Source organism: Oryza glaberrima, chromosome 11 (genome assembly GCF_000147395.1).
Source record: "Oryza glaberrima chromosome 11, OglaRS2, whole genome shotgun sequence".
Lineage (NCBI taxonomy): Eukaryota > Viridiplantae > Streptophyta > Magnoliopsida > Poales > Poaceae > Oryza > Oryza glaberrima.
This window is the reverse complement of record NC_068336.1, coordinates 17,637,423-17,661,233: the sequence shown is the minus strand read 5'-3', so window position 1 is coordinate 17,661,233 and position 23,811 is coordinate 17,637,423. Positions and strand designations below refer to the sequence as shown.

The 23,811-nt window shown below is 35.7% G+C and overlaps 2 protein-coding genes across 3 annotated transcripts; one reads left to right on the top strand and one right to left on the bottom strand.

The window, feature by feature from the left end:
- Positions 1–959: 959 nt before the first annotated feature.
- Positions 960–12,680, top strand: LOC127755530 (uncharacterized). Its single transcript, XM_052281207.1, has 24 exons — positions 960–1,064; positions 1,282–1,392; positions 1,516–1,641; positions 1,728–1,831; positions 2,125–2,383; positions 3,404–3,549; positions 4,331–5,081; positions 5,153–5,290; positions 5,373–5,453; positions 5,994–6,110; positions 6,196–6,285; positions 6,357–6,452; positions 6,625–6,684; positions 6,774–6,842; positions 6,915–7,001; positions 9,047–9,145; positions 9,237–9,323; positions 9,406–9,486; positions 10,877–10,957; positions 11,036–11,131; positions 11,215–11,268; positions 11,378–11,422; positions 11,525–11,590; positions 12,330–12,680. Exons 1-24 carry the CDS (start codon positions 960–962, stop codon positions 12,339–12,341), a joined length of 2,961 nt encoding a protein of 986 aa, XP_052137167.1. The 3' UTR covers positions 12,342–12,680.
- A 2,856-nt stretch (positions 12,681–15,536) lies between these two features.
- LOC127754145 (uncharacterized) lies at positions 15,537–23,801 on the bottom strand. 2 transcript variants are annotated; one of them, XM_052279621.1, is made up of 18 exons: positions 23,555–23,801; positions 23,282–23,431; positions 23,094–23,174; positions 21,328–21,444; positions 21,156–21,245; positions 20,990–21,088; positions 20,847–20,903; positions 20,704–20,772; positions 20,551–20,637; positions 20,126–20,218; positions 19,958–20,041; positions 19,785–19,865; positions 18,061–18,141; positions 17,889–17,984; positions 17,726–17,782; positions 17,531–17,575; positions 17,366–17,431; positions 15,537–16,223 (listed from the first exon to the last, which is right to left on the bottom strand). In XM_052279621.1, the coding sequence occupies exons 1-18, from the start codon at positions 23,666–23,668 to the stop codon at positions 16,212–16,214; spliced, it is 1,479 nt and encodes a 492-aa protein (XP_052135581.1). In that variant the 5' UTR covers positions 23,669–23,801; the 3' UTR covers positions 15,537–16,211. The 2 variants fall into 2 exon arrangements, with proteins under 2 accessions (XP_052135581.1, XP_052135582.1); XM_052279622.1 differs by lacking the exon at positions 21,328–21,444.
- Between the last annotated feature and the right edge of the window lie 10 nt (positions 23,802–23,811).

The window sequence follows — 23,811 nt, the reverse complement described above, 5'->3', positions numbered from 1 at the left end:
GAAACATTTTCGATCTACTTAGTGAAACAATTCCGATATACCTGGTGGAACATCGTGCAACATTTAAAAATAATTCAATAATAAGATATTTTTTTTCATCGGAATATATCCATGTGTGGTCTTGTTTTGAAGATTTAATTGCAATGAATTTAATGGTGCAATCGGATAATGATTTGGATAAGTAATTTAGGAGAAAAATCAGTTTAAAGCAGTTTTCCACGTAAATCGGGTGCTGACATCAACGCCCGATTTTGTTCCAATCGGATCGGTTGCCCGAGCCGTAGGCTCCTCCTCCCCTCTCTCTCTCTCTATATATATGTGTATATATATATTACAGTAGTTAATGTTAATACCTAAACATTTAAAAAAGTTTCATACTCATTCGAATTGGGTATATACTCAATTTCAATTATGGTGCCCAGGCATCATGGAGCACCAAACAAATTATATATATATATATATATATATATATATATATATATATATATATTTATATTTTAAAATACTTTCATATGATGCTAACTTCATATTTGAGGGAGTACTTTGTATATATGTATATTGTGTATACGTCAATTTATTTTGGTATACATAAAAATTATATATATAAATACACACACGTATTTATATACTTTGTATATCTACGTACAACCATTGTAGAGTATTTGTATAACGTATGTACGCAACTACGCGAGGAGACTATAAAGAGAGGTGCGCACGCAACAGCCACCCCCGTCGACTTGTACTAGTTCGTTCCCCCTAACCCCACGCCCCGAATCCCCCACGCACCGGGCCCCCGCGCCGGCGCTCTCCCCGCCGCCTGGACGCGCGCCGGCCTTCCGCCGCCGCAGGTGGAGCCTCTCTCTCTCTTTCCGTCTTCCGCCCCGCGCCGCCGCCAACTAGGTTTAGTACCCTAGTTTTTCCCTTTTTCTCCCCCAATTCTCAGCTAGCTAACTGAGAAGATGAACACTTGTTCGGTCGCCGCTGGTCCCGCCGCGGCTTGGGCTTGTAGCAGTGTCAATACTTGCGCCAGGAATTCCTACCCTGTTGAATTGGAGCCGGAGCCGGTTCGTATCTCTCTTGCCTTCTCGCGCTTAACGCTGGGCAAAATAATGTGGTTATGCAGCACGAGATTATGCATCTCCTGGTTCTCTAGCACAGTTTTAAGAATCTACTAGTGTATTGGATTTGCACGCTTCAAAATTTTGCTCATTCTTTGGTTGTTTCCTTCTATCTACCAAACTATATATATAACTACTGATCTTGTTTGATCCCTACGGATAGGTAAAAGAGAGAGAGAAAGGCTATGTCGACTTGTTGGTGGATGCATCTCTTCTGTTGGTCAGCAATGATTTCCCTCCTGAGGTCCAGCGTCATGGTGCTAGGATGCTTCAGGTCTATATGAATGTTCTCTTTTATTAATAATGCTTTGTATGTGTAAAATGTCTATTGCAGGAACTATATGAACATAAATATATAGTGGACATTAATATGTGGTATTTTTTTCTCCATTTGCAGCATCTTCTAAAATTCAGGCGTGAGGAATTGAGCAGTTTTGATTGCAGTAGTTTGATCCATCAAGATGACACTGATAGTACTAACATGTCAAATAAATTCGATGATATAATTCACCCAAGAATGCGGGTATTTTTTTTTCTTTTTTAACATGCATTATAATAATGTGCTGTCAAGCATATTCTTTCTGTAAAGTCTTCTCATTGATGATGCAGTGCAACAATGGTGCAGTACCTTGCCATCAAGTTAAGGGCTGTCTACTTCTTGCAGAATATAATATTTTATGTGAAGCATTTGATGTTGTAACATCTTGTTTAAGGTATGACATCATTTGATATTTTGCTATATTTTGTTACTCTATTCATAAATACATGATTTTCTAAAAAAAAGTGTGGTCATATTTAGCAATCAGCTATTGATACACGTATAATATATTAGGTTGCCTAAATGAGAATGATATTGTTCAATTCTTAATATTTTCCATTAACATGCTATTATAGAAGTCAGCGATCATTTTTTGTAAGGAAAATATGTCACTTATTTAGGAGTATTGGTAATGACTTTACTTTATATAACAAAAAGTGATTCCTTACCTTTAAGTTCCTTTTACAGGTCTGAACAGTATAAGGGGGTACTTCACTATCTTCTTAAGCCCCTCAACAAAATATGGGTCCAATCAGAGTGGAGAAGTACATTTCTGCACTCTGCATTTGGCCTAACCTGTCTATTCTCTGATCATTTCTTGGAGATGGTTTATAAAGTTGTGAAGTTCTGCGAAAATGATCTCCGACAAAGCACATTGGAGTCTATTGAGATGCAATTCTGCGATCTTCATTCTCTTTTAAGATTGATGCTTCCCTTTCTATTGCAGGTAAATGTTCAATTAACCTAATATTATTAATACATAGTTGAGTTGAATACGCATGAGTCTTCGTTTGGTTGATAGAATTGGGCCTCCAATTCAATTCCAGAGGGAATTGTATAATCCCATTTTTTGTGTTTGGCTGCCAATAAAATCTTCAACTTGGAAAGAGAATCCTTGGTGAACTCCATTTCATGCTTGTGTATATTTTTGACCAGAATTGCGTCGAGTGGAATTTTCTTCTCCTAACCTAGAGTCTGAGCCTTCTTCTCTATTCTACCATCGACCTTGATGCCACCCTAGGAGAGGGAGATCACTTCCCCTGACTACCATGGAGTTCGACGCCTCAAATTCCCAATTCCCTATGGCAGCTTCCATGGAACTTGGTATCAGTTGCAGCCATGGTGGCACCGATGGCCATGGTATTTGCAATGGCCATCGTGGGGGAGATTGGATCATATACCCTCACTTCAGATTGGAAATTAAGGATTTACCTTCCCATGCCAATGACGTGGGGTAACCATGGTCAATTACATGGGGGTCAGGAGGGTAAATCCTCAATTTCAGTCTAAGCGGAGGGTATATGATCAAATTTTACCCAGGGTGGTGGCGGCATAGTGTAGCTCAGCGTCAGTGGTCTTTGGACACTATATCACTAAGTAAGCGGGCATGGTTCAGATTCAGTAGCCATGAAAACTGTGAAGTTCAGCATTGCTGGATCAGTCATGGCTCCAGTGAGGTCGCATCAGAGGGTTAGCTGGTTAGGGTGGATAAGGAGGTATCCTCCCAAACCAATGGGTGGGGATTTGAATCGTGGAGGTGCTGTTTTTGTTGTCCTCAAATCCAACTGGAATTGAGCTCCAAAATCAATTCCTGTTCCTATTCCATCCTAACTGCAATATTTACCTAAGCCCAATTCCAATTCCCTAGTTCATGTCTTAATTGCATAGACCAAACGGTGTTTAATATTGTGTGCCTTTGAGTCGTTCTTAACTATCATACTAACTGTGTTAATTGTCTGATTTACAGTTTCTCCAATGCATACATTCTCTTTGGAGAGGACAAATCTCTGGCAGTCTTCCTGATCAACTTGAAAGTGCTAAAAGCAAGATGAGTGATGAAGATGTCCAACAAAACAAGACAAGAAAATTGTTGGAGGAAATCCGACTGAGTGGGTGAGTTTGTTGCTTATAGCATTTCATATATGTTATTTTGATTGCCTTTCTCATCTATGTAACCTCTACTTTTATTGACTTAATTATTGGTAATTTATTGTATTTTTTTGTTAGATTCAATGATTGTAGTTGGTCATAATTTGTGCATTATTTTTCATGTCCACATACTTGTCTTCAACTAGTAACTATTGTACTAGGAGAATGGTATTTGGGGTCCATGTTACACTATTAGACCAATGGCTCTGATGTATGATGATTAGTTGGAACTTGACAGATTTGTACTATTTGGTTTTGTACTTGTGAATTTGAAACATGATTCTAGATGTTCCTATTCTTGAAGTGTCATGGTCCTGATGGGACAGTAGAAGCGATCTGCGGATCACAATATCTCTTAAATAGAGATTGGCACTAACAACTTGAACCTGAAAGAAAATAGAAAATGAACTAAAACGAAACTTGGTATCCTACAAATTCGAGATTTAGGTGATAATGCATCTTTTGTGGGATGCTTCCCATAAGCATGGTCTAACATGGATGGCTTATTTATTTGTCCATGTTGTCTTGCATCATGCAGTATGTGATTATTTTCATTCTGTATTTCAACTATTTGTAATATTGTGACTTACTCATTCTTGAGAACATCTAATGTGATACATGAGGATGTAATTTTAGAATACATGTATTTTAGTCGAACTTATTTATGCATATATTATTATAAATTGGCTCTGTGGAGTTGTTTTCTTATCAAACTTATATTTGGATATGCTATGCCATGTCACAGGTACAACATCATTGGTCTATCTTTATCTATTCAAGGGGCATTTTCTGATCTATTGGATATTTCATCTTTCAGTGATGCTATCTTTGAAGATTTAGGGTCAATGGAGTTTAGGCATTTAAGCAAACTTATCAATCTTGTTTTCGTTCCTTTGGTAACATATTGTCCTTCCAAATTCTGGAAGAAGTGGATGTTGAACCTACTACGACCCTTACTTGATCACTGTGAGAATTTACTTTACTATGCGTGGTTCAGCCTTATGCACCATGGCCGAGCTAAAGTTCCTTATTACTTCGGGAAACTCTCTGGGCCAACAGAAAACATTGAGAAGTTTGAAGATACTCAACTTCTTGAGTTCACCCGTGAAGTGTCTCATTTGCTGGGAGTTTTATCGTCTCCAGAATCAAACAATGGGCTTTTACATTATCTTTTAACCCATGATTGTCTTGGGAGTTCAAGGATGAGCTTGTTTGGGTATTGGGTGGATGATGAAGCAACTACAAGTGCTATTTCCTTTTGCCTTGCTATGGTCCGACTTGCAGGCAGTACCGACAATGAGAGGTGCAAGCTGTTTGTTGCAGATGAATTGCTTCCATCTATAATTCGGCGCTTAGATGATCAACTACCATGTGCAATGAGAAACCTAATTTTCAAGTTCAACTCCAGTACAAATGATACTGTTGATAAGGATCTTATTGTTCTCTGTGAAGAAATATACATCTATATTTCCAGCAATTTGTACCCACAAAGCCAGGCAAGTGACAATCAGTTGAATTTTATTTTTTAAATTGATCACTATTCTGACTGTATGCTTAATCGTACTAGGACCTGATGGGGGGAGAGAAAGGCAATGCTTATGTTGAAAATAACTTTACATGTTGGTTGGCAAAGCAAAAGGAAGATCTCCGTGCAAAGGCATTCTGTTCTGCTCCAATGGAGTTTAATGGGGAGTGGAACTGGGAGGTTGATTCTCTTAACTTCAATTTATTCTTTGACATCTCAATGTTGAACCGTCATCTGGGTTGGTATTGGTTTTGAATTCCAGTTTGAAGATGAATTCCAAAGGTATCTTCCAGTTTATTTTAACATGTTGCAAGAAGTTGATGCCATGGACGACAGTGCAGAGGTATTGTAACAGATTGAACTAACTTGGTTGCACAAGACCTTTATTTAGTAACACAAGTAGTTTATGAGTGCTAGAGGAATTAGTGGTTGTACCTTCCACATTCGTACTTGTTTGGGGGTGCTTCTGAAATTGATAGCAAGGTGGTAGATATAGTGCTGGGGATGGTGGATGAAAAACAATGAGGTTGAGTCAATGAGTTGGAACGGAAGCAAACTTGATTGGCTTCAACCAGAATCAACTGGGCCGACTTGAACCTTGTCAGCTGCCTAGAACCCTTTTAGTTATGCTCAGCTGCCTTGGTGGCTTGCTGTAAACTGCAGCCTTGCTGTATGGCCATACTGTTTTCGTGGGTACAATCTACAGTGTTTCAATGTCACAATTTTTATGAACGTAGTAACCAAGATAATATGGGGTGATTTTCCATTTCTTTTTTGTATAAAATGGAGTGGGTTTCCAGTGTTCATTAGTGTTTCTTGATTTGTTTATAAGATTGGTTTCTGGACGTAAGAAAGTACAATTTATATTTGTCTACATTTATAGGGTGATTGTTCGGGCATGAATGCTCTCCTTCAGAAATTGAATCCTCAATTCCGATCCAAGTATGCCATTTACAGCAGTGAGCACCCTTATTTGAGGGAGATCTCACGTATGCAGAAGGTATATAAGCTGCTACTTCAACTTCCAACTTATGTATTTGTCATATATGCATATTCTAATGATATTGTTATTTTTGTTAATGAAGCGGAAATTTTGTTCAATGAATCAAGTCAGACATTACAAAAAAATGTACGATCTTCTTGGCAAACTCATCACTCTCAAACCATATATCAAGGTATTTTCCTCACCTTTGTTATTGTCAACGAGTTCAAAAACAGCATGATCTATATCTAGTTTTCTTTACAGGGTTCTGACCGTTCTTATAGTGTAATTGAACGTCTTGAAGAAAACTTGGAGATACAATCCACTTTTGATGCTTATGAAGTGGATCAGTCGGTTGGTGTGAGTGTTTGTCATCTTAATTTATTTACTTTTTTATAAGAGGCTTATTAATGTGGGCACCATGTTTTCTGTGAAGTACTTGCAACATTCTTGTTTGGAATCCCAAACAGGCAATAAATATGATATTGCTGTTGCCTCTCCTCTCAAGTCTGAATATTTCTTCTCCTGCCAGGTCCTACTTTGTCATGTGCTGTATTTCTGGGAGCCTCGATTTCATCCTCTGATACGAGAAGTAACTTATGGGTCTTTTAGAGTACTATATCTTCATCCATCCATTTTATGATTGTTTTTAATGGCCTGCATAATGATCTGACTGTTTAGGAACACAAGGACTTGCTTTTGCAGATAGTTGGTCAATTGACCAATGCAAAAGAAAACAAGCAGTTTCAGGTATGCATATATACATATCATATGGGAATCTTCTTGGAACTTCATTGAAATCTGATTTTCACTTTTCTCTAGCCACTGACACCAGACCCTGGAGACTTTGCGCCACATTTGAAGCCTTATGCACGTTTCTACATTCAGACTAAGCTGAAGATGTCCATGGTATTGTATAAAGTATTCATGTCCTTTATTCCTTTGTCAACCATTTAATTGATTTTTTATATTTCTCTGCTCATGAGTAATATTTAATTAGTTTTAGTCGAGCAAATAAATATACTTTTCCTAGTTCATTTTTCATATGCTAACCATTCTTTTAAACTTTGGAGATACTATTTCTTGGTGGAATAAAATCGAGTCAGAATGAAAACCAAAAGCGACATATCATGCCACTGTCACAATTTCTTTCTGATGAAGGTTATCTCCTTTGAAAGCTACTGTGCCTGGATGAACAACTATGCCCATGAATGTCTAAGAATATAAATTAAACAATTTTATGATGAAATTATGTTTTGCAATTTGATGTGGTGAACTCCTTTACAGGAATACTTATTCCAACAGGTCTACTATGGCAACATCAGCCACTCCACCTAGCACATGAGGCCTGCACCGGGTGCATGAATTAGTTATGTTTGTTTGGGATCGTTTTCTTAGTGATATGGGTTTGCGTATATTAGAGTTATGTTAGTTGATTGGTTCAATAAGTTAGATGGGTTAGCCTGTCATGAAGTTAAACCTTCTCTTTGATTAAGTTAATCGTGAAATAAAAGAACTCACCCATCAATTTGGCAACGGTCAGAGCCCCTTGTCACAAATAGGAACAAATCCCACCATGACATGTGATCCTCGCCTCCACACGTGCACATATTTGTTATCCTTTCTTCCACCCATGCCACACCATTTAGCTGATAATAAACAGTATCTGTGATGCCAATGGACTGAATGTGCTTGCCTTACTTTTTTCTTGTGCTTATCATGTTTGCATCCTGGCAGATTTGAAGTCTGTCAAATGTGGTCCATGGGAGCACTCCTCTTTTTTTTTTTTTTTTTTTTTTTTTTTTTGGCTTCACTGGCTCAAACGCTGGACTGACAAAATTTCTCAGCTTACAAGACAACACAGTATAACTTTTTGTTGTTCACAAAAATAGATTAGAAAATTCGTTTAAGGCTTAGTATCTACTTCAGATTTGCAAGTCTTTTTTTTTTCATCTTAGAACATTTGGTTCTGATCCAACTGTAACTGAAGTATACTAAACTAACATTAGTCCAAGCAGGTCTGCATGTGTAGCAGCTGCATAACTAGGAAATCATATAATGGGTGCCAATTTCTGTAGTTTTTTTTCTAGATTGTTGTGAAAGTTGCTGTCACAAATACCACTCACCATGTTCATATACTGTTCTTTTTTTCTCGCGCATATTTTGTACTACAAATGCTAGTCAGGTGGTGCTTGTTGTAATGCTGTTCTTTTTTATCAAGTATACTTCATGCTACCATGATGAGTTTATAACACTTTTTTCTTGTCAGTAACAGCATTTTGATGAACTTTTTGGTAATTATTCAGTCAGTTTGGGGCTTAGCACTGCCTAGAGCCCTCCACACAATTAATTGTATCAACTTTGGCATACGTATAAGCGTTATTTACCTACCAACATGGCTAACTATTCTTAGTGGAAGTGAGAATGATACTGTAAGAAGTAACTTGGGTTAGAAATGGATGCACCTTTGATGCTACACTTATTATGCTTAGTTGTCTATAGTCCTACACATAATGCATAACTTGGGCTGCTCATATTTTTAACTATAAGATAGAAGGAATAAAACATTACAAACTAATAAAGAAGTTTGGTAAATAATACATCCCTGACGCTGACAGCTGTAGGGATACCGAATGTCTTTTTTTATTAATCAACTTCATGAAACCTTTTGCCCCTGGTGAAAGTAGACTTCATGTTGGAAGGCTTGTAATATTGTCCATTTCTCTCTCTCATCAAACATGTAACCGTCAAACTTCCACTGTTGCATGACTTATTGTGTGCGCTTTGATGATATTTCCATAGTTGTTATCACACATATATTACTAATAATTAAATATTGAGTAAGACATTTGTATTTCCATAGTCTATTAGATGGAACGACTTTTTGGTGTTTCTTGTTCTGTGGCCAGTTGGCCACTTCCATTTTTGTATGAAAACTATATCTATTTCTTCAGTATGCTAGGGCTGCAATGCAAATCCATTTGCACGAGGATTATGACAACTATCTAGCTTCTGGTCAACTGGATAGCTATATCTACTCGCATGTCTCAGAGGTATAAACAACAATTTTTCTAATAAATGCTGATAATAAATTACTTCAGAGTTTCATAAATACATGTTAATTATGCTGTAAATTGCCTGCAGGATTTTTCTGATGAAGATGTTGAAAATAATGCAGTGCCACAGAAATTCTCAGTTTTGGACCATGATCTTATCCATTTATCTCTCAAGGTGCTAAGCAATTTTTACAGAATTTCCTAGAAGATCTGTTTTGATGAATTTTTTTTCCTTGAAAAACATCTGTGTTTTGCAGCGAAGAGCTCAGATTGTGGATATGCATAATCAAGTATGCACATACTCGAAGTGTCTAAGAGACCTCCTTGAAAATGAGTCGGTATGAAATGCAAAACACTACTGCAATAATACTTTACGAGAATTCCAATTTTGTTCCTTCAACTTAATTCTTGTGTTTAGTTGTCACCCTGAACTACAATAACATTTAGTTTCCATCTTCTGATAAAACTAATTTTGCAAATTCAGAACTGAGGATGTTTTGGGGTGTGTTCGAGTGATCTGGTTAATTGGTTTCCATATGTCATCTCTTGTAGGTGCCACTTTGTAGTTTTTTTTTTTAATTGGTAACAGTAAGCCAGTAAGCAGAACCATACTAAAGAAAGGTTATAAACAATCCCGTAGAAAAAAAGAATTTATTAATGCAATTCCAACTCAGTCCGTTTTCGGAGGAAATCTTCAGCCATTCCAAGTTATAAAGCAAAAACCTTTTACATCTGTTTTGTTTGAGTCAAAATGTTCCAAGAGCGCATATTTTGAAAATGGAGTTCTTAGGATGTACATCTTCTTTACAAGATATCAGCATATAAAAAATGCGAAGTGCTGTATACCGTTTTATTTGGGACATATTAAGCTTCGTCTGCTTTGCTGAATTGAAATTTGGAAAACAGGCATCCCCCGCTTTCCCCTTTCATGCGCAGAGCAAAATCTGTTCAACTTAGAAACTGTGAACCATTTGGATGTCATAGTTATTTGCTTTCTCTAACACATCATTGGATATTCAGATCACAGATCACTCCGTTGTCTATTAAGTGGCCAAATATCTTCGTGACACTGGGTTTGTCAAAAAAAGAAAAAAATCTGGTCATATTGAATGCAAGATTACTTATGTTGGGCAACTTTTTCGCATCTTGGAAACCTTTTTCCCTAGAATATGTGAAATCCTCACTTTTTCCTGTTCTTTTGAATGCTCAGATCCTGAAAGCTATGGTTATATCACGTCTTATTTTCCTTTCCTGAAAATTTATTTGCACTTTAGGAAGTATATTGTATTGACTGTTTATTGGCTTGGTAAAAACTTTAGTACCACTGACTGATTTATTTGCTTGATAGAAACTTCATATATATTGTTTAGACTCCTAGGGACTTGTTTAAATCTTGTATATGATGCACAACTGCATTGTGATTGTTTGATCTCTGAACGCTTGACATCAGCAACTAGATAATAGGTCTTAATTTAAATGTTGATAGCACAAAGCATGTTAATGAAAAAGGGTGCATGTGAATTTCCTAATCTAACAAGCTGGATCAGTAAACAAGAAAACTGACAAATATTTATTTATTTGCCATTTTATAAATACCAGCCAAAATACAGGGATGTATTATATTCGTTAAGCTAGTAAACATTTGATAAGTATTAATTAGAAATGCACGTTTTACATTGCCTTTTTTGTTGGGTTGACTAAGTTCTGAATTGATGTGAACAAATCCAGCTTAAAGATCGTCTGATGAGTTTGATGAGTGAGCTCAATGCTGAAGGTTTTTTTGACATCGACAGTAACTCTGTCAATTGGGTATGTTTGTTTAGTAAATGAATAAGTTTTTTATGTTCAAGGCTTACACAGTATTAATTTTATTGATTGGTTATGTAGGACAATGAGTGTTTCTCAAAGCTTGTAGAAAAATTCAAAAATGAAGTTTTCACAGGACATTCCCTTCCCAGGCGTTACACTATTCAAGGAATTATTGTAAGTCTTTTTTCGTGAACATTAATCTCTTTTGTTTCAATTAATAATTAATAATGCTAGTTTCAAATTGATTTTGATGTCAGGATTATTGGGCAATCTTACAAGAGAAGGATAACACTTGGCAAACCTTTGAAAAGGTTGTACATTAAATCTTGTTCACATTAGTTTTATTCCAGGTGTTGCATCATAAGCAATGTAGATTACACCTTGCAATTAACTGAAGAGCTTTATGTTAACTTTTTTTAGGTTGTTACTGGAACTTCCACTAAATTGATTGCACATCTTCCACAGGTACATAAATTATTATTTTTCCACAGATTTTATTTTGTACAGGTACAGACTTCTTTTCGTGGGGCTGTGTCATTACTTAATTATATATGTATACTTTTATAGTTTTGGAGGGATACACGATATTATAAACATGAGTACTATGACATCGTCAGGGAACCCTTAAAAAAGGTATGTCTTAGTCACTACAAAACTTTTTAATATATTGCGTTTATTATTTTGTATTTACTGTCATGTTTATGGATGAAACATTGAAACTACGAGCCTCAAGAAATCAACACAATTTTGAGGTGACTGTAGCATTTCCTTGATCAACATAGAAAACATGTCCAGCAAAATGTAGGTCTTATATTTACTAACAATCAAACTAGAATAAATAGAAAACAAACATGACCTGGTGTAATAATAGCGTTTACCATGTTGTTTTTTGTATAAAAATGATTTTCAGCTGTCCTATTTATGCAAATTTCTTGACATGATGACCTATATAATCCAAATACAAATCTCAAATATCGTGAGAATGAGTTTATGGTCCTCATTTCTAATATATGAATTGTACTCAAAACTATTTCCCTAAAATTGTTATTTGGGATCACAGGACTGTTGTTTCATTGGCACGGGTTGGAAAACAGAATATCATAAAGCAATGTGATCGATCATCTATAGTTATCTGAAAAGCGTTCATTTGTTGTGTTTTTTGTGGTAGTCTATGACTCTGTGGATTAGATGTGACGTACATGGCCACCCTTTTTACTGTGGCTTATTTTTGTTCTGATTTTTTTTGACAGAATTTTTGAAGTCCGAATTATTTACTGGTGACATTAATTAATTTGTTTATCTAAAAATATTAATTAATTTGCTGATGAGTGCTTTCCATTTTGTCAGTCACTGATAAATGAATACTTTGCAGATCTTTGTGTAGGGACGGGTCAGGGGAATCTGTGCCGAGATGGTGCCACTATTGTTGATGGGGTTAGCATACTGTGTTTTTCTATTGGCAGATATCATGTTTCTAATCAAAGTTCTCCTAATCTGGTGCCATCATCTTTACTGATCTCCTGGATGAGCCTGCTTAGATGCCACTTACTGTAGAACTAACATGACCAGAAAGACGCTGTGCTAGTGCAGCACATTGCAACGAATGTTTTATATCATGTACAGCGCACCATCGCCATTTTTCGCCGTCAGCTACTGAACTGGAGATATAAGTTGGACTGTAATTTTATACTCTCTCTACTCTAAAATATAGCAATATATACATATGTCTAGATTTATTATATCGGCACTATGGGTGAGCACAAGTTTCTTACAACTGATTTTCTCGTTTTCTGAATTCACCTTCTGTTCTTGTGGCGATAAAGAAACCAAGCATACTGTATAAGGCTGCATCCGAACCTCCTCTTCAACACACAGAAGTTAAAATCAACTCAAGTTGTCACGTGACCTTTTAAGAACGTTCCTAAGCCATCACTCGATAATCTAATAAATTAGAGAAAAACCTAACAGTTCTTAAGAAAGAAATATATTTTGTCATCAATTTTAACCCATTATTTTGTACCATCAGATTTATTTTTTACAAAAAGAGATTAAAAAATTTAAAAGGTTCATGTCTCACCCTTCTGGTCTGTAATACTCAGTCCATCAAACTTTCTACGAATCCTTGCAAGCTGCCATATGATCTTGTATAAATGCTTCTAGGACATGTACAAGTGGGCTCTCTTTATTACCATACAAATAAATTTGGTGACGTGAAAGAAAGAGATGGGAGGTGGGCTCTTTATTACCGTGCAAGTAAATTTGGTGACGTGAAAAAAAAGAGAGGAGAGGAAAAAGAAACATGGTTGTTATGCATGACTCTTAGCGTTTATTAGAAAATATATTTGTTGCATGAGGTTGAAAGAAAGGAAGGGAGAAAGAAAAAAATATTTTGGCACATTAATGGTTAGAGACCATATTGCCTCAATTGTTGTAAGATAAGTCTTTAGGTGGTATAGAGCTCCCGACTGATTCTACCTATATACATGTCCTAAGTTATCACGTAGTGTTTTAATAAACTAGAGAAAATCCTAATAATTCTTAAAGAAAGAAATCATCGATTTTTGACCCATTATCTTTTACCATTGAATTTATCTTAACCAAAAGATTAAAAATTGAAAGGCCCACGTTCCACCCCTTCCAATATGTACGTGTACGTACGCACGCCATGCTATCCTCTCCTGTCCAACCGCATGTAGTATGTATCAGTAAATAGTTGTGATTCAAACACCACCTATTGAATGACTCTCATTCAATTGGAAAAAATAGCAAGGGTAGTATATGCCTGACGTCTTTCATCTATTTAAGAACCCAAGTAAATAGAAGCTTCAATCTAATAGGGCGTAAGGTGAGGCCACATCGCTTGCTCCCATTACCTGAGGATTTGATCGCCTCAGGCGATGAAACAATTTCATCACGCGGTGTTTTACGGAACACTCGCTATATAGGAATCGGATGCAGAAGTGGTTCCAATACTTGAAATGGTATTGGATGTTCAATACTTGAAATGGTATTGGATGTTGAATATGGACCTGGACATGGGTACTGTTGTAGTTGTAAATAGAGTCTTTTTTAGATCCATTGTAATCTAGAAATTCTATAAAAATAGAAATAACAACTTTAGTCGCCATCTCCATATCTGGTTTACTCGTAAGCTTTACTGGGTATGCCTTATATACCGTATTTGGACAACCCTCTCAACAATTAAGAGATCCATTAGAATAACACGGGGACTAATTGAAGTGGGGAGACTTCTTACATTTTCTTTCTAATTCTAAAATTGGATATTGGCTAAAAGACAATCAGATAGATTTTCTCTTTAGCAGGCATTTCCATATAGAACTTGTTATAATAAAACAAGCAGGTTATAGAAAAAAAAACTCTTTTTTTATTATTTATCAACAAAGCAAAAAAGGGTCTTATCAAACCAACCCATTTAGCTTCCTTATTCGTAGACAAAGCGGATTCAGAATTGGGGACATTTGTAAATTTGCCAACGGTTTTTTTAATTTTGTAAGGATACCACTGGAATAACAGTTTGAGTGGTATTTTTATAATTTTTTAGTAGCAGTCTTGCAATAACGATTCAAAGCAGCGGTAATTTTGCAATTGCCAATAAATATTTTTGGCTCAAAAATATACTGAATTTCAACCTAATCTTTTTTAGCCAGCCGAGTATTTCCAAGATACAGTTCTTCTATCTTCTATTTTTAGGGTTTATTTGACACGGCTCCAGCTCTAGCCCTACCTCTCCTAACCAGACAAAATCAACTCACCTAAAGTAGGACTATAGGAGTGGAGCTGGGTACAGCGCTCTCACAAAATAAGCTAGAGGGGTTTTGGTTGCTCCACAACTCCACTCTAAATCCAAAAATAGGACTATAGGAGTGGAGTTGGGTAGAGCGCTCTCACAAAATAAGCTAGAGGTGTGGAGTGGAGTTGGGTAGAGCGCTCTCACAAAATAAGCTAGAGGTGTTTTGGTTGGTTGCTCCACAGTTAAATTTAGGTGGTTGCTCTACAACTCCACTCTAAATCCAGCTCTTAAAGTTAAATTTAGGTGTTAGAGCTCCACCAAACAATTCCTTAGACCATACTCCCCGTCTCAAAATATAAGTATTTTTTATCCGAGATGCTACTTTAACCAACAATATTTATAATAAAAAGAGTAACATATTATGATAGTTTGTTTAATAATAAATCTAGTAACATCAATTTCACATGATTAACCTTTTTTATTTTTTATTATTAATGGTGAAAATTAAAAATGTTTAACTTGTTACTATGTTAAAAATGTTTATATTTTAGTACGTAGAGTAATATTTTGATTGTTGGCAGCTAGTGGGACCTGTTGTTTTATTGACCAATCTTTTTTCAGTGGCCCTATCGCTGCTATTGGCCCTCTGTCGCCATACGTCTATTGCACAATCAATCTGTACGCTATATGCCTTAATCAATCTGATTATTAGTTGCTTAGTTCTGCACCTTGTATTTTCTGTCTAAAACTCCCTTGTTGTCTGTAGCAAGAAAAGAAACAAAGATTTCTGAGACATCATTTGTAATGGACGATAGCAATATGGCTAAAGTGAAATGTTTCCCCGTGTTTTCTGCCTATAAGCAGGACACAGTGCAGAGTCGCACAAAGCACGCTATCAGAAGAGTGGGAACCATGAGCGATACTGCAGTGCCATTACATATGTTGTTTAAATTCAATCATTTGTAAACCAAACTATAACTATTACTCCCTCCGAATGTATGACGCCATTGACTTTTCGACCATCGTTTGACCATTCGTTTTATTCAAAATTTTTGTGCAAATATGAAAATATTTATGTTATGCTTAAAGAATATTTGATGACAAATCAAGTCATAATAAAATAAATTATAATTATATAAATTTTTTGAATAAGACGAATGATCAAACGTTGGACAAAAAGTCAACGGCGTCATACATTAAAATATAGAGGTAGTACAAATTAACTTTCCACAGACCGTTTACTATACTGACCTGATTTCCTAGATGAAACCACAAATTGCTATTGCTAATATCCACACAACTCTATAGTTTTGTGAAAACATACGGCTGAATTGTTTACTTGATTTCATTGCATAAACCGATATGTTTTAGTCCAGCTTTAAGTTGCACATTCTAGTGGCGTCATTTATACAAAACTTTGATTGTCTTAGTCAACGAGATGTCAGAAGCTAAGTCATTGCCGATGTGCCTTGGGTGTACTAGCCAGAAATAGCACCCTGGTCGCTATACAGATATCTGTCCAGAATTGACACGAGTCAGAGAAATTATACAAGATGCCACATCTAAAAGAACATTAACATGCAAGTAACAGAGATTAAATCGAGATGAGGTTAGCAGTTAACTAATTACTAATAGTCAGTGATGACACGTCAATAACATGTCACATATGCCATAGATGCACCGACAAATATGTAATCCTGTTGGTACACAATGATGACATGACTGTCATGACACATGGCCCAATATATAATTTAATCTGCTCAAAGCCTCAGATGGGAATCAATGTCGAGAAACACTATCCCTTGTTCACAACATTTGATATTTGTATGTTTTGTTCCCAAAATCTGAGATTCCTGCTTTACTCTATAGAGCCAGTAACTCTTTCTGGTTCAACATTTCTGATATTTATATGCCTACATTTCCGAATAGCATTTATAGAGCCAGTAACTTGGGAAAAGCTGGCATATGATAAATTTGAGTTAAAAAAACACTATCTTAGTCTGGATATTGGTTATCCAAATGGACTCGACAATGCTTTCTTTCAGAATTGTAGACAACATATGAATGTGAATATGCCTATGACAATGCACCTCAAATATTACATTTATGGCCAGGCCTTGAACCAGTTTATTATCTATATTCGGTATCACCAAATTAGATTGCATGGTGGTACGAAGTGTTCAATAAAAACATAAGATCAATTTGGAATTTCTTAAACTACCATTAATTAAGAGACAGTGTCAGCATTTTATGGCAGTAATGATGGCCAGTAAATGTGCATTGCTTCTCTTCTTACACTCCATGTAATAAGATCATTTTCATAATTCAGTTATGCAATACTTAATGCTTACCACTTCCAAGCTGCATGATTTCTGAATAGTGTTCTAGTTTAATTATTAACTGGTAGAACATAAACAAATAGCAAGCTGTTTGACGCTGACCCAAAGGCTTTATGCACGTGCAAGATGTACACCACATGCCAAAACATATGTTGTTTCTTCAACTTGTTTAAATCATATAATAACATTATGAGAATATAATAACCATAAACTTTGAAGCTAGTGTAATTAGAGTAACTTTGTGGCATCTATCATTGACAACAATAAGCAAAAAATAGAATCTACAGGTTTCGCTTCATGACATATAAGGACACGGACCTGTTTAAAGGGTTCCCTTACGATATCATGATATTGGTGATTGTAGTATCTTGTATCGCTCCAAAGCTGGAATAGACAATAATATTTACTCGAATAAATAAACATAATTATTGATGCCATGATATCTCAAGTAATAAATCATTAATATAATTGATGTTTCTTTACCTGTGGAAGATATGCAATCAAGTTACCACATGCCTTTACAACCACCTAGCATAAGTTAACTAATTAGTGACATATCTTCTCACTCAAAGAATCTATAATCCTTGTCCAAAAGGACTAGGATGATGACAGTTAAGACAACTCGTTAATACGATTTTTATTTCCAGAAGGACCAGATCTATTATAAATTTATAATACCTTATCAAATGTGTCTTCCCAATTGCTACCTTTCCATGATAAGATTGTCCAGTAGTCCTGATAATGGTCACAATTAAAACTTAGCAGCTTGAAATATGAGGGGATATCGGTCATCTGGATAAATTGCTTTGGACATTAATAATGTGGAAAATCATTCACATACCATAATGCCCCGAATAACATAGTGTCTGGGGAGGGAGTGCCCAGCAAAAACTTTAACATTGAATTTGTCTACTAATTCTGAAAAACATTTCTTGCCCTGTATTAAAAAGAAATTACAACAATGCAGGACAAGGTATTGTACTAAAAGAAAACATTCACTAAAAAAGATGTACCCAATCGATGTGCTTATCATTAACATCAAAGAAACCTTCTGCTTCTAACTCACTCATCAAACTTCTGAGATCGTCTTTCAACTGGAAATTGAAATGAGTCAAACTAAGAAATCAAGGCCAAAAATAGAGTTCTTGGCACAAATATTTATACGCATCTGTTTTGCTAAATTAATGTAGATATAAATACAATGATGAAAATATATTGCATAATGGCACAATAACTAAAGCACATATGCAATTATGCTTTTCCTAGCAAACTATGGCATATTATGTATAATTCTAGTGTCTTCTTTCGATTGTCTTGCTCAAGGAAAAAAAAATGGAACTTTTCAGCATATGAGACAAAAACCTGTAGCACAAGAAAGAATTGAAAACAGTACCTGAACAACATCAAAATTTGGAAACTTCACGAGATAATTTTATTAGGCCAAGAGAAGAGAGCATTGCTTAGTAAACTGATTATGATAAACCAATAATATGGTACAGATATGATTACAAGGGAAGGAGGAACTAACTCAGTCACTGAACAGTGTCATATCAGCTTTTGGATTAAATGTAAGTCAACTAAACGTATATCAAAAAGAAATTTCAACAAATTTCAAGTTTTTTTAGTGGAATCACAAATTGCCGGTCAAATTTAGGACACCTACTAAGTATAGCGCTTCAAAAGCATAGACTTTCTAAGATAATATTAGTTCAGATCTACGCACCTAGAAATGGAGATAATAAATGCTTAAAAGTAAAACACTTTGCTGGATTATGATATAAAATGGAACTGAATAGCAGAGAAGGTTTATGCACTTTTGCAACCTTAGTCTTCAATTCAATTTTTACAATGAAGTTCCTAAAGGACTGCTGAAGAACAGAAGCTCATTAAATAAGTGCAACAGAAGGTTTTGATTAAAAAAACCTATTCCCTCCAGTAAAAAAATACTTGATGTTTGACTTTCTTCGCAGTCATTGAGGTTCGACTTTGAACACAATTTTGTATGAGAAAAAATTTGTAAAATCTAATAATTTTGTGACATTATGAAAGCAATAATCAATATAAATCTATAGATACTATTTCTACGTTTTCCTCGGTGTGAGAGGTGTTGTTTCTGTTTGCTCCCTTGTATATATTTTGCTCTCTTCTTAATGAAATGAAGTGCAGTTCTCCTGCGTTTTCGAGGAAAAAAAATTGTTTTCAAACCATTTTAGAAGTCGTTGATAGTCAAAAGTTTCGAAAGTTTGACCAGATCTTGTCCAGAAAGTCAAGTATTTGTGACCGGATGTATGATGAATCTGCTCAATAGAACATAGCGCACTGTGTTTTAGACAAAAAAGCGTGTACAAGCAATGGTATCTCCTCTTTTTGAGAATTTCCAAAAGTTAGAAGGATACACACTTATAAAGGATTACTTCCTAACAAATTCGAAAATGTTGTTGGCACATCAAAGTTGTCTAATAATGATTTTTCCTTCAATCACAAACATAACATTTAACCTCCCAATCAGCTAAAGCATCAACAGAAAACTGTCGGAACAACTGGGATAATCTTTGTTCTCAAAAGCAACTACTTCAGTAAACAGGTTTAGTAATTTAGTGGTTTCCTTAAGACAAACAAAGCACTTCATCAGGAACATAGATTAGGTAAAAAGAAAAACAGTGGAAATAGTAATACAGCCAATTCCAAACAATGTGCGCATAGGAATGAAATATTGTACTTAAATTATGTCTCTTACCGACTCATTTTCAAGGAGGCATCTTAAACATTTAGAATATGTGAGAACTTGATGGTGTATGCCTACAATCTCAATCCTCCGCTGCAACAGGGTATATAAATGGTATTTGTTAATGAAGAGAATTACAAGAAAAGGAAATGTTAACCAAGGAATTATGCGTGCATGATTAGTACCTTGAGGGATAAATCAATGAGATCTTTCTGCAAAGTTGAGAAAGGAGTTGGCACAGTGGAAGAAGGTAGTTCGGAATAAATACCCTGCATAAGGTGAAGGATGAACAGCATAACAAACAGTACGCAGCTTTATGGACTGTTTTTACAAGAAACTATATTGACAATTACCTTCATAGATTGCAAATGACCATCCAGCTCACCAGAAGACAGATAGTTGTCAAACTCCTCGTGTAACTGTACTTGCACTTTTGCGTTATCGTACTACACAAAAATATATGGTTAATATAAATTTGAATGTGGACCATAGTACAAACCACTAAATAGATCAGTAGTATAATAGATAGGATACCAATTCACTAATGCTAGCCTAAAATATAATAATTATACAAGCAATAGATATTATTATTTTGGACCTAATCCTACTGCAACAGTACACGGCACATTTGTCTGGTAGGACACTTCACTATATAGGCACCAAGAACATGATAGTTTTTGCCAATTAAAGCATAAAAAACATTATCACAAATAGGAAAAGAAGAGAGAAATGTGATAAACACTGCCTAGGCGTGGGCATGAAATATTCAATGTCATACCATTGGATCTTTTAGCGTAGCCACAATAAATGCGAATGCATAAGGTTGTAAATGTGGCAAGAAATCCTCCATTTGTGGTATCAATGGCTGAAAAAGGAAACATATTTAAGTAGTATTCTAAGATTACAGCAGAAAAAGAAAAAAAGAACAAACCTCAGAATATTCTGTTGCTTTTGCCTTGGCCAACCGCCTGGCTATGTCTAAAAGGAAGTCCTTGTGACCCTATATGATGAAAACATTATATACAAACAATGAAAAAAAAGAAGAAAAGTGCTCTCACAAATTCCGGAAATTACCTCCCGTATTAGAGGATGAAACTGAGGTTCCCAGAAATGTAAGATTTGAAGGAGGACCTGGCAAGAAGATTTAGTTAAGAATTAGGGTAAGAAGTATGCGAGTCTTTCAATAGAATATTCCTACATCAATAGCAAATACTAACACGGATGGACTTTTTCGCATCAACACGGTCAAAGATCCTGGATGGTATCTCAATTTTTTCTCCAATACGTTCAACAATTTCATAATAATGGTCAGAGCCCTGCAAATGAAATAAATGTAGGTCATGACGTTTCAACTTAACTACGTAGTTCAAACTAAGGAGATACCTTGATATATGGTTTCAAAGTAATGAGTTCTCCAAGAATTTCACATATTTGTTTGTGATGTTTTGCACTGATCATTGAATAATATTTCCGCTTCAAAAAAAGAAGAAATAATTAATTAGCATATATGAACATATGTACAAGCTGATTATCAGAAATCATAACAAGCGCATACTTCTCGCATATTTGACATGATCCTTAGATGGGGGTGCTTGCTACTGTCAATAGCATACTTGGATCTAAATTCAGGCCTCAAGTTCTTATATAGAACTTCCAGGTCAAAAAAATCAACCTGCAAGTGTAGATTATCAAATCAGTTACTTTGTTCGCTTAAATGCTGAAAGTCCATTGTGCAAACAAATTCACGTTATAATGTGGATAGACAATCAGCAATGTTGTACATGTTACTGTGAGAATATTACTGAGATTGAAACAAAATGACCTAACGAAACAGATTTGTGTCAACATATGAAAGACAGCCTACATCACAATTTAACTAAAGAAGAGGGCATTTTGAATAAGATAGAACCAATAGTTTCATATTGGATTTACATCCGATTATCTAACCCTTCTTTAAACAACACTGCATCGGTAATAGGAAGCCTAAGTTTCACATAACCACATTCTAACTTTTAAGCTAGTATGTTTCAATTGACAAAGCTTAGGTGTATATTAAAAGTCAATGGTTTGTTTCATAAGCAATACGAATGGTCAGTATTTCAGCATGTGGCAGATTGACAGGGTGCTGTTAATGCGCAGACAATTCCTACGGCTACAAGCTTCTTCCTGTACTTCATAATTCATAAACCTAACCACTCTAATTTGGTCTTATAAATTAGTGACTCTTGTATCTGAATTAAACTGATCTTTAATAAATGATAGCACTCTCATCTGCTGCCACTTACAAGCTTTCATAGAGATACAGTAGTCTAGAGGTTTACAGTTCTAGATTCAGTTTGACAGGAATAATGAAAATTGGGTGGCATATTTGTGTGAGCAGCAAGCCTCCTTGATCTCTCCATGGTACAAGTACTTAGACATTGTACTGTGCATTCATATGAAAATTATTTGGAATAATTGTAATGCAATCATTACATTAATAAAGCATGGATTCATCTGTAAAAAGATACAGATATCAAAAACGCCAACCTTACCACACTAAATTGGTGGACCAGTGAACATTTCAGAACAAATGGCACACTGAATCATGCATATGTGAATATTGAGACCCACTGAACAAACCGGAGTCAGGAAAGACACAGCACAAAAGACCTATTAAGTTCTGCAGATTCCTAATGGCTGTCTTCTCTAGGCACTGTTAGCTTTGAGAGTTAATACCTAGCAGACTAGAGCATAAAGAACTAGGCATGGCAAACACATAGTAGTTTCTAAATTACCAACTGCCAGTAGAGTTAGTGGCCCACGACACTAAGATGAATGAACATAGTTTCCAATAACATATGCACCGACACTTCAGAAAAGTTGCACACAAGCCCCTCCTCTCTCATGAGTTGTTCATCTTGTTCTTTCCTAAGTTCAGCATGTTGGATTCAGTAGCTACACTAGATTGAAGGCAGCTTGCAATAGGATATTTCAGAGATACGCATCTGTGTCCATGCATCATAGCACATGTAGCTGGCTATTCCAACTATATTGATCTTTGAACTTTGTCAATATCATATTTGGTTTCTAGAACTACTGCAGTTTGTAAGGATGTTAATAGATGTTCACTACATAGTATATGCACAGATCTGTTGCCACAGTTATCGCTCACGTCCCACCTCCCAATCACATTAAATCCCTAAACATTAATGGATAAAATTATCTAATACCTAGTACCTAGCTAAACTATCGGACACTCAAGCATTCCGTAGTTCTCTTTAAATAAACATATAATAAGCATTCTTTGTATTGTAGTATGTTTGCTCACGGAAAAATTACCTCCAAACAGTCAACCATTGCATCCACTTCTTGTATTGTATCAAAATAAACTGGAAGATATCTTCGAAATTCATCTTCAAACTGCATAAAACAAAACATATGTTTTAATAGATGATGAAACCCAAAAATCACGATTCGACTATAATTGTAGTTGAGATCATCGAAAACAAGGAAATATGAGAACATACCTCCCAATTCCATTCTAGTTGTGTTTGGCCAAAAAATTCCTTTGGAGGAGCAGAACATGCCTTAGCATGGAGATCTTCCTTTTGCTTTACCAACCAACATGTAAAGCTATCTGCAGCATCTTCAATCTCCTTTTGTTCCTTCACTAAATCCTGCACATTTAAAACAACGCACACAAAACAGGTGGTATAGACACATAATCACTATTTGACAGAACTCAAAACTAACAGCATGATGTTTAACATTGCAAAGAACAATAAATCGTAAGTCCTTGCCTGGCTTTGTGCATAAATATGGCTTGATAAATAGTTATATGCTTCTTCACAAAGGACGACAATATCCTTGATAGCATCATTGCTTGCACTGAATTTAACTTGTGAACTAGGCATCTAATTGCACATGGAAGTTGATCATCTATAAGCCGTATCAAACAGGGAAGTAGCTCATCCGAAATGAATACCCTAAGCTTGTCATCATTTGCAGCACCTGCAAGGTGGATCAAAGCACGACAGAAGGGGATAGCTTTGGTGGC

What these genes read in the sequence shown, in the direction of transcription:
- LOC127755530 (XM_052281207.1), top strand. Translation starts at nt 960, where the DNA reads ATGAACACTTGTTCGGTCGCCGCTGGTCCCGCCGCGGCTTGGGCTTGT. An exon ending in AAGAAAACAAGCAGTTTCAG is followed by an intron (nt 6,843 to 6,914) that starts GTATGCATATAT and finishes ACTTTTCTCTAG; the next exon opens with CCACTGACACCAGACCCTGG. An exon ending in ACAGTAACTCTGTCAATTGG is followed by an intron (nt 10,958 to 11,035) that starts GTATGTTTGTTT and finishes TTGGTTATGTAG; the next exon opens with GACAATGAGTGTTTCTCAAA.
- LOC127754145 (XM_052279621.1), bottom strand. Translation starts at nt 23,668, where the DNA reads ATGCCTAGTTCACAAGTTAAATTCAGTGCAAGCAATGATGCTATCAAG. An exon ending in CTTTGAAACCATATATCAAG is followed by an intron (nt 21,089 to 21,155) that starts GTATCTCCTTAG and finishes TTTCATTTGCAG; the next exon opens with GGCTCTGACCATTATTATGA. An exon ending in ATGATAAGCACATCGATTGG is followed by an intron (nt 17,985 to 18,060) that starts GTACATCTTTTT and finishes TTTTTAATACAG; the next exon opens with GGCAAGAAATGTTTTTCAGA.